Raw genomic sequence first — 10,847 nt, 5'->3', positions numbered from 1 at the left:
ACTAATGCTGCCAAACATTACTGGCTTCCAACAGTGTCATCCTCAACAATCCTTGATCAAGGTTCACTGACTACTGTCAGTATTACAAGTATACCTTCCTTATCGCTTCCCATTTGATCAAAGCTGTCAGTTTGAAATCAGTCTCACTATGAGACTGCTACCATGTTGCTCTTATCTTAAACGACTGTAAAACTATTTGCTTGGTTCAGTTTTGAATAGAAGTTTAGAATGTGTGAAGGTTTACTGCCCCAATTAATTAAAAATCTATTCACTTTGGACTGTCAGCACATTCCTTGTGGATAAGATAAATGTCAGGCTAGCGTGTTATAAATCGAGCTCCCAGTTTTTGTCAATTTTTCGTGGGTTTTCTTAAGTGGATCGAATTGAATTTTTGCTTACTAGTGTAATAGTATTTTGTGAATCGATTGATCTAGTTACTTTGTTGTTTTTTCTATTATCAAACACGGTAAATCGTAAAACGTTATGTCTCCATCACCAGCAGTTACACGAGCAAACACAGGGCTGAAATCCGAAAACGATAAGGCCACCTCTGTTGCGCAGTCGCCGGCAGCAAAGCAGCCTAAACAGAAAAAGATTCTACAACAACAACAACAGAGAGGGAATGCTGCCCGGCCTCATAGCTCTCCGTCTTGCTCAACAGCTGACTGCTCTGCTGTCTCCTTAGCAACCGAACAACAACTTGCGGCGGCTCTCGAAAAACTGTTGACGAGCGACGCCTTCGTTGATCGACTAGCTGCACGCCTCTCGGAGACTGTCAGCGCTCGAGTCTTGGAGGATCTTGGGGGCCGTCTGCAGGTGGCTGAGAACAGGCTGGTCGATCTTAATGGCGAGATGGACGCCCTTCGCGCCGAGCTTGCTCAACTCAAGGAGAGCTCAGACATGCGACTGGACGGTTTGGCTCAATATTCCCGGCGAAATAATATCCGCATCACTGGTGTTCCTGAGGCGAGTGACGAGGATGTGACAGCGACCACGGTGCAACTACTCAGCGACAAGCTGGGCGTTCCGATCCAGCCGGCTGACATCGACAGATGCCACCGCGTCGGTCGCCTCGCTCAACCGCGTGACAACCAAGAGCCGAGACCTCGGCAGATTCTCGTCAAGTTTATCAGTTATCAAAAGCGAAGTTCTATAATATCGAATAGGCGTCAGTTGAGTGGTACCGGTTTCTCAGTGCAAGAAGATCTCACGCGTAAGCGTCACTTGTTTTTCCGGGAAATGTGTGGAAGAGTGGGTTTCAAGAACGTCTGGAGTCGTGATGGGCGTGTTTTTTGGAGAGACAACAACAGAGTCTTCTCTGAGTTCTCTAATGGCCCTAATAATAATGCGAATTCGGATCAGCTCGGTGATAGTCATATGTAAAGTACCGTACGTAGTTTCATTGCCTACCAAGCACTGATAATTATTACTTGGTGAGTTTATCATTGAAATGATTTTTCTTCTTATTATTATTATTATTTATTTATTTATTTTTTCTCACTATTGTTTATTTTCCTTTCGATATTTATTTATTTCCATGAAGCTAATTTTCGACGAGTAATTAATAGAAGCCATATATTTTCCATACTTATGAACTTGATTTCACTGTTCTTTAATCTAACTCTGACAGTACTTTTGAATATGATTATTGCAATGTTAATTTTTATTTTTTCCGCTTCTCTGTGAACATGTATCCTTGTAATCTCAATATTCATTGAATTATGATCTCAATTAGAAGAATGATTGTAGTTTGATCATTATGATGATTATTATGATTGGTCATTATAGAATTTTTTTTTTCATGATTACTTGGTGAGTTCATCATGGAAATGATTTATTCTTAATATTTTATTGAGATTAATATTTTATACGATTATTTTATTTTATAAGAATATTTTTTTTTATTGGATTACTTGATTGATTTCACGCATTCTGTAATATTTAATAAATTTGCTCTGTTTAAGATTACTTAAGCCCACTGTTGTTCAGTAGTTATCTCACATCAAAGGGGGCTCAATTACGACGTCGCCTACGATTAAATTGAGATTATCGTTTAAATTTTTAATTTACCTTCCCAACTATTTGAAATAAATATTGATCTTTACTTGATTGATTTCACGCATTCTGTAATTTTTAATAAATTTGCTCTGTTTAAGATTTCTTAAGACCATTGTCAGGGTACACTGTGATTTCATATATCTTCCTATAATAATATATTAATACATTACTAGTACATTACATTTCATACTAATGGATGTGAGCGTATCTGAGTTAGCACGACTGCTGGATGGTCACTCGTCTTCTCTCAGGTTCTGTCATATCAATGCTGAATCTTTACCTGGTCATTTCGATGATTTCAGCGAGACATTTTCCACTATTTTGAATTTTGATATAATAGGTGTTAGTGAATCCTGGCTTAAACCATCACTGGATTCCTGTTCTTTCAGCATTCCGGAGTATTGCGTTTTTCGTAATGATAGAGTCGGGAGGGACAGAGGTGGGGTTGCCGTGTATGTTCGCTCCTCTTTGTCACCCAAACATGTGTTATCTTCTCCTCAACCCTACTCCAACTCTCCGGAGTTTATCTTCATAGAGATCACAGCTTGTGAAGACAAAATTCTTGTAGGGATTGTATACCGGCCACCCAAAGCAGGTCGACTGTCACTCCTTGAGCACTCTCTGTTGCAGATAATGCATAGCTATCAACATATTGTCTTACTTGGTGATTTCAACTCTAATCTATTGAGAGATAGCTTCGAAAGGAGGCAACTCGTGACACTCTTTGATTCTATCAACTTCCACATTGTAAATAATGTTGACCCGACTTACCACTTACCCAATTCACATACTTTACTAGATCTAGCGGTGGTGAGTGATAAAGATTATGTTTCTTCTTTTGGACAGATACCTATGCCTTGCTTCTCCATGCATGATATGATTTATTTAGTCTACAACTTGAAATGTGATGAGTTGTCTGCAGTGAGCTATTTATATAGAGACTTCAAACATTTCAATGATGATAGATGTCTTGAGGATGCTATCAACATGCCATGGCACACTATAGGTTTCATTGATGACATCAATGATAAGGTTGCAGTATTCAATAATATGATTCACAGCATTTTTGATAGGCATGCCCCTGTGCGTACTGCGCATCCTAAGCGGAAACCAGTGCCCTGGATGAATGAAGAGATACTGATTGCCAGACGTGAGCGTGATAAAGCCAGAAGAGTATTTAAAAGGACCAGCAGCCAGATAGACTTTGAGGTCTTTAAAACTTGGAGAAATCGTGTGAAATCTATGAGTCGCAATGCAAAACTTCGCTTCTATCACAGGCAGTTTAATCAAAATAATTCAACATCTACTCTGTGGGATAATGTCAGAAGACTAGGAGCGCATAAAGCCAGATCTAATACTAGAATCAATATACCTCTTAATGAACTGAACGATTTCTTCACTCTCAGTTCAAATCAGCCAGATGCATCCAACGCACCACTGGCTTCAGACCATCTTATCATGCAGTTCAATCATAACTTGCCGGCAGAGAAATTCTATTTCTCACATGTTACTCCATCTATGGTGTCAAAGATAATATGTTCTTGCTCAAAAAACTCTAAAGGAATTGACAATATCCCAAGCTTATTTTATAAAAAATTGTTACCAGTTATTTTACCTTCTATCACTCACATATTCAATGTCTCTCTTCAGACAGGAAAATTTCCTGATCTCTGGAAATGCTCCATGGTGAAACCCATTCCTAAATCGACTAATCCAATCGCTCCTGCAGACTGCAGGCCCATCCATATTCTGTGTTCCATATCTAAGGCACTGGAGAGAATTGTGCATGCTCAGGTAAGTCAATATCTTTCAAGTTTTGACTTCTTTTCGAATTTCCAGTCTGGCTTCCGCCCAAATCATAGCACATGTACTGCTCTCTTGCGCATAACAGATGACATACGTGCAGCTATGGATAAAAGATTACTCACGTTACTTATTCAGTTCGACTTGAGCAAGGCATTTGATAATGTTTCTCATGCCTTGCTAATTCATAAGCTGAAGTATCATTGCCACTTCTCCGATTCTGCAGTAGCATGGTTCTCCTCATATTTGTCCAACAGATTTCAGGCAGTATTTGGTAGCTGTGGTGATTCCTCTAATTGGAGACCAGTTTTGAGAGGTGTTCCTCAGGGCTCTGTGTTGGGACCCCTTCTCTTCTCTGTTTTCATCAATAATGTTTCCTCTGTTTTCTCAAACTGTTCTTATCACCTATTTGCTGATGATCTTATGATCTACGCTCACTGTTCAAAAGAAAGAATTTCAGAAGCAGTTCAGTCCATGAACCAGAATATTGAGTCACTCCTGCAGTGGACTGATGCCCATCAGCTGATCCTCAATGCACAAAAGACGAAAAGCATCATTCTTGGCTTCCCAACTCTTCTGAGCAGATTTGATCAGGAAAGACTCCCGGCTATCACTGTTGCAGGAAATGTTGTTCCCTACCTGAAGAGTGTGCGAACTCTTGGACTGTATCTAGACCAGAGTCTTAGCTGGAAGGAGCAGACCACTCATGTATGTAACAGAGTGTTTGCAGGCATGCACCAGCTCAAACGTCTGAAACATTTCCTGCCTCAAAGCACACGTATCCTATTGGTCAGATCATTAATAATACCCTTTCTTGATTATTGCTCAACCGTATACGTTGACCTGACAGATGAATTGAATGGTAGGATGCAGAGATCCCTCAATTATGCAATAAGATACATCTACGATGCCAGGCGGGATGAGCATATAACGCCTTACTTTATGCAACTGGAATGGCTGAAACTCAAGAATCGAAGGAAATATTTCCTCCTGATTCTGGTATATAAAATAATTGTGAAAAATGAAGGACCATGCTATCTGCGTAACTCATTCACTTTGTTATCATCCGTTCATACTGCTCGTCAAACCAGGTCACATCAGTTCACTCTTCAAATTCCTCATCACCGTACATCCATATTCAATTCGTCTTTCATCACAACAGCAAGCAGAGAGTGGAACGCCCTTCCAACTCACATTGTGTTTTCCACGTCTCTCTCCCTGTTTAAGAAAAGATTGCACGCTCATTTGCTTATGATTGATGAGTGACTAGTCCTTTAACGATTATCTGTTTTACATTGATCCATACCATATGAATATTAAAAATTTGTCTTCTACATCCATTTATAAATAGTTTATATTATTTAACACACTTCATTATAACATGTATTACTTTGATTATTTTTGGTTTGATAGTATAGCCTATAATTATATAGATACATTTTTTTTTCTCCACTGTTTAATAACAGTTCAAATTTTTTTTTTTTCAAGGAAATATCAATGCAAGTTTTATTCTCTTTTCTATCTACTAATTTGCTGAAAATGTATTTACTTTGTTTTTCTGTTTTAATTTTCATTCTGCTGGTATTGATTGAGTGATGGAATCTGTTATTGCTTGTTGTTAATGCTGCAGTAATTATTTTCTAGTTTTTTATTGTAGTTTAATATTCTTCATTTCATTATAATTAGTATTAATTATAATTAATATTTTATTGTAATCTCATTACCTATTTAATTCTAAGTTCTTAGAATATTTATCTTTAGTTTTTACATTCTATTATTTTTGTGATGTTATGTTTTGTTATAATGTGCAATGGGTCTTACTAGACCTAGCACTCAATAAAAATCAATCAATCAATCAATCTGATTCCTGCAATATCACTTGATCATCTGCAAACCATAATGAATTGACAGCAATATTGTGTGTTAGCTGTATACCTGGGTGAATTTTTTGCTTTCACTTCCTACAAAGGTCGTCCGCATAAATATTGAAGAGAGTTGGTGAGAGAGGACAACCCTGTCTCAAACCAACATTGATAACAATTTCTGACTGGGAGCCTGAGCAGTCTAGGATTTTTTTTGTCTCGCTGTACAAACTCTTGATGACTTCGACTAAATGAATTGGGAAACCTCGTTGGATCAACTTATCTAACAATAATTGACGATTACATAAATCTATAGGCCTATATATAAAAATGTTATGTTGGTTTGTGTGTAATGCAAAAACTCCAAAAGTACTGGACCGATTGAGTTGAAATTTTAACATGATATAAAATCCGCATCAAGGATGGTTTTTATCTACTTTTTACAATTTTCAGGGGCGCTACGCTCGCCCGAAAATTTTTAACTTTTTTGTTTATGGATTTTTCCGATTTTTGACTTCACATTCGGGGTCAGCTCGCGAAAATAAGTCGATTAAAAAAAAAAAAATTGACCGGGCTCGCAGGGTGGCCCGGGGGGAGGGGGTGAAACTTTGGCCATTTTTGGCCAGATTTGAGCTGAGCGCTGCTGCAATCAAAGTGCAAAATCTGACCGCTAGATAGCGCGCATGTTTCAAAACGCAGCTTCAACAGGTTCGTGAGATATAGAGTACCGGTAAACTACACTCTTGATTACCGTATGTTTTCCGGTACAATTATTGGATTTCAATTACTTTCGCAATTCAGAACAAAGAAAGCATACCGATGCTTTTTTTTCGATAATAAATTCGTGTTTCAGTGCAAATAATCGTGTTACTTGTGTTAATATTGTAGTAATTTCAATCAGTGAATGGATCGATACCGGTACCGTGCTACAATCAATTGGCGATTCAGTCGATAGTGTGAGTATAATCTTATCGATGTAAATCAATCTTGTAATGAATAATAATTATTGAGGCTTTTATTCTTGCATTTGTGTATTCATAATTTCTCAATTGTCAATGTTTCATAATCCTCCAAACCTTTGTTCATAAGCTGATCGGCTTATCTTATAGTTTCAATATCTTATTTCTATTTCATATTCATGCTATGTTTCCTTCTATCATAAAACAACGAGAAATAAAAAAAAATTCTTATCTCTTTTCTACTAACATACCGGCATTTGACAACGGTGTTGTTGATAATACGATCTGGGCTGTGTTGCATGCTAAAATACAAAGTAGGCTAATATTTTAGTAGTCAGCTGGTTATTTGATCATATAAACAAAATGAAGGGATAGATTATAATAATATATTAGTCTATTAAATAATTGATATAAGTTGATTGTTGGAAAGGATTTATGTACAGTAGTTTCAATACGCAATGCGAGATGATCACTCAACGTGACCAGCGTTTAATGCTCAGCCGGTCAGTTTCATTCCCGTTGCATCAGAGGCTCAGCATCAAAGATCCTCGCGTCGGTACCACTTGGAAAGTTACCGAGTGAGAGCGCTTATCAAAAACTGTTTTTGTCTTTAAAACGCTCTATCTCCGGAACCACTGGTCGGAAAATTTTCGTTGACCACCCGTTTCAGAATTCCCACCCCGGAACAGAAAGGCATTTATGATCGCATAATGCAAATGATAAATGACGGAGTTGGGGGGACCTTCTTCTTGGATGCGCCAGGAGGAACTGGGAAAACATTCCTCATTAGATTGATTCTAGCAACGGTTCGATCAAAAAGTGATATAGCCTTAGCTCTTGCTTCGTCTGGAATAGCTGCAACATTGTTACCTGGTGGAAGAACTGCGCATTCAGCTCTAAAGTTGCCATTAAACATGCAAATCATTGAGACTCCTACGTGCAATATTTCTAAAGCATCCGGTATGGGAAAAGTATTACAAAAATGTAAACTAATTGTTTGGGATGAATGCACAATGGCACATAAAAATCGCTCGAAGCTCTTGATCGATCATTACGAGACTTGCGTGGAAACGTTCAACCATTCGGGAATGCATATTTATGAATATATATATGATATTGCTCGCAGGAGATTTTAGGCAAACATTGCCTGTAATTTCTCGATCGACACCAGCAGACGAAATTAATGCTTGCCTGAAATATTCAACACTATGGCGGCACGTACATACATTGGAGTTGACTACGAATATGCGTGTCCAGTTGCAGAATGATCCATCAGCTGAGGTATTCTCACGACAGTTACTGGAAATTGGAAACGGTCAGCTGCCAGTCGATGAGACGTCTAGACAAATATCACTTCCCGATATTTTTTGTAATTTAGTTACATCAAAAGAAGAACTGATCGAAAAAGTATTTCCTGACATTCAGATAATCATAGAAATCATGATTGGCTCAGTGAACGAGCTATCCTTGCCGCAAAGAATAAAGATGTCTATCAACTTAATAATGTTATACAATCCAGTATTCAAAGTGATGAAACTACATATAAGTCGATAGACACTGTTGTGGAAGCTGATGAAGTAGTTAATTATCCAACAGAATTTCTAAACTCACTTGATCTGCCAGGGATACCACCACACATATTGAAATTGAAAGTAGGTGTGCCAATTATCCTCTTGCGGAATATTAATCAGCCAAAACTCTGCAACGGCACGCGACTTGCAGTTAAGAGATTAATGAATAATGTAGTGGAAGCAACGATTTTAACAGGGCCTTTCAAAGGTGAAGATGTCCTCATTCCTCGAATACCCACGATCCCGACCGATACACCATTTCAATTTAAAAGATTGCAATTCCCAATTCGATTGGCATTTGCAATCACAATCAACAAAGCTCAAGGTCAATCTTTAGAATTGTGTGGTCAAGATTTAGATGTGGATTGCTTTTCACATGGACAACTGTATGTTGCGTGTTCCCGAGTCGGCAAACCAGATAGTCTTTATATTTACGCAGACAGTGGAAAAACAAAAAATATTGTATATAAACAAGTATTGCAAAATTAAACTTATATGAAATGTATTCTTTGTTTTTTCTCATTTCTCAACCATTCGCAAACAGAGAGTGAGAATAGGGAAAAATCTGAGTGCAGAAGAAGGCCTTCCTGTAAAATTCGGCGTGCCACAAGGAACAGTTCTTGGTCCGATACTGTACCTCATCTTTGCCAATGAGTTGTGCTCACTCGACATTGGTGGCAAGATTATTGTCTTTGCCGACGACACAGCTGTGATATTTCAAGGCAAAAACTGGAACGAGACTTTCATAACCGCTGAATTAGGCATGGAAAAAATTACACTTTGGCTCCACAGTAATATCCTGACTCTCAATTCATCAAAAACTAAATTTCTAGCATTTTCACTGACGGACTCCAAAAAACCTGTACGAAATACAATCAAGTTACATCACTGCAAAATAAATCGCTTAGACTGCAATTGTCCATCAGTAGAACGAACAGATAATATAAAATATTTAGGAGTTATAATAGACGACTTACTTTGGTGGGACAAACACATCATACAGCAAACAACAAAACTCAGGAAACTGGTTTACAGTTTCATTCAACTCCGACAGATACTCACACTGGATACGTTAAAAATTGTATATCACGCATTGGTAGAGTCAATAGCAAGATATGGAATCCTGGCATGGGGAGCTTCGTATTTCTGCCACATCAATCCTGCTTTTAAAGTCCAGAAACTCATCCTCAGAATAATGGGACAGAAACATCCACTCTACCCTTCAGATTCTCTATATGAAGAGCTCCAACTACTGAGCATCCGACAAATTTACATTCACAAATTACTCACATTCATCAGGAAAAACCCGCAGTTCTTTCTCAACATGGACCACACCCACAGCACGCGAAGAAGGAATATTGATCTAGCAGTCCCCAGGATGACAACAACTGCCGCCCAGAGAACAGTCACATACTTAGGACCGAAGATTTACAACAGGCTGCCAATGGACATCAAGGAAATGGTACTGGTTAATATATTTAAAGCAAAAACAAAAACTTGGATAATTGAAAATAGAATAAATTATAGTGAAGACCTTATTACAAACTAGATATTATGAATATTATTAATTCATTTTTTTATCAATCCTTTTTAAGAGACTATTCTCAAATATTTTTTTCTTTTAGAATCTAATTATTTTCCATCAATAATTTTCTATTTTATATATAGGTATTCATTTACTCATTTTAATTTCTTTTTTCTAAAAATTTTGCTTTTTTTCATTTTATTTCTCACATAAACATTATTTTTCCTTTTAGTTTTGTAATTGCACAATAAACCAGATTTAACAGCTCACATAACACAGATGTTCATAATCTATTTAACAAGCATAATATTTGTGGTTTCCCAACACATATTTTATATATAGTGGGGGCCACAGAAAAAAAAATAAACATTCAATCACAATGTGCCACTGCGAAGCGTGGCAGGGTACAGCTAGTAATATTATAAATTGTGTAATTTCAAGTAACATGGCTGGCTGAGGTCTGGTGTCAGAGTTTTCAGGTCGCACCTGATCAATTTCAGGGCCTCTGACATGACCTAACGACTGCTATCGGGCAGCAGGAACCGACTAATAATATTTCAAAATATTATTGAATGGAAAAGACTAAGAAATTGTCAAAAACCACAGATTTTTTATCAGTAAATTATCAATATTATCAGATTCAGTATCAATAAATCTGTGGTTTTTGACAATTTCTTAGTCTTTTTCATCCAATATGAATAATTACCACAATATCGACTTCTCAACTACACAAAAAGTCAAATTATTATCTCTATCTATTGCGTAGAAACTAATTGAAAACAATGGAAAAAGAACTTAAAATCAATTATTAATATTGTATGGGTATCAACTGTTCGCCTCTAAATACACTTTTGCAAAAAATCAATGCTTTAATTTAGTTGAGGAATCATCTTTTTCGAGTTGATGTGGGAAAAGTGATCGACTAGTTAGGTAGCATCCAAACCATTGACTGTTGACAACAAGTTTGTAGTTGCACTAACTGACATTTTTATCACCACTCGAACAAATCACGTTCACTTGAAGAAGGGGAGCCAGGTTCTCTACACGAGATCAACCGTATTAAAAGTCT

The 10,847-nt window shown here is 37.4% G+C and overlaps 1 protein-coding gene across 1 annotated transcript; it reads left to right on the top strand.

The window, feature by feature from the left end:
• The first annotated feature begins 315 nt into the window (after positions 1-315).
• On the top strand, positions 316-3,842 carry LOC120351457. Its single transcript, XM_039428924.1, has 2 exons — positions 316-1,433; positions 3,709-3,842. The coding sequence occupies exon 1, from the start codon at positions 484-486 to the stop codon at positions 1,381-1,383; it is 900 nt and encodes a 299-aa protein (XP_039284858.1). The 5' UTR covers positions 316-483; the 3' UTR covers positions 1,384-1,433; positions 3,709-3,842.
• Positions 3,843-10,847: the final 7,005 nt, after the last annotated feature.

This window comes from Nilaparvata lugens, chromosome 5 (genome assembly GCF_014356525.2).
Source record: "Nilaparvata lugens isolate BPH chromosome 5, ASM1435652v1, whole genome shotgun sequence".
Classification (NCBI taxonomy): domain Eukaryota; kingdom Metazoa; phylum Arthropoda; class Insecta; order Hemiptera; family Delphacidae; genus Nilaparvata; species Nilaparvata lugens.
This window is presented reverse-complemented; position numbering and strand designations above follow the sequence as displayed.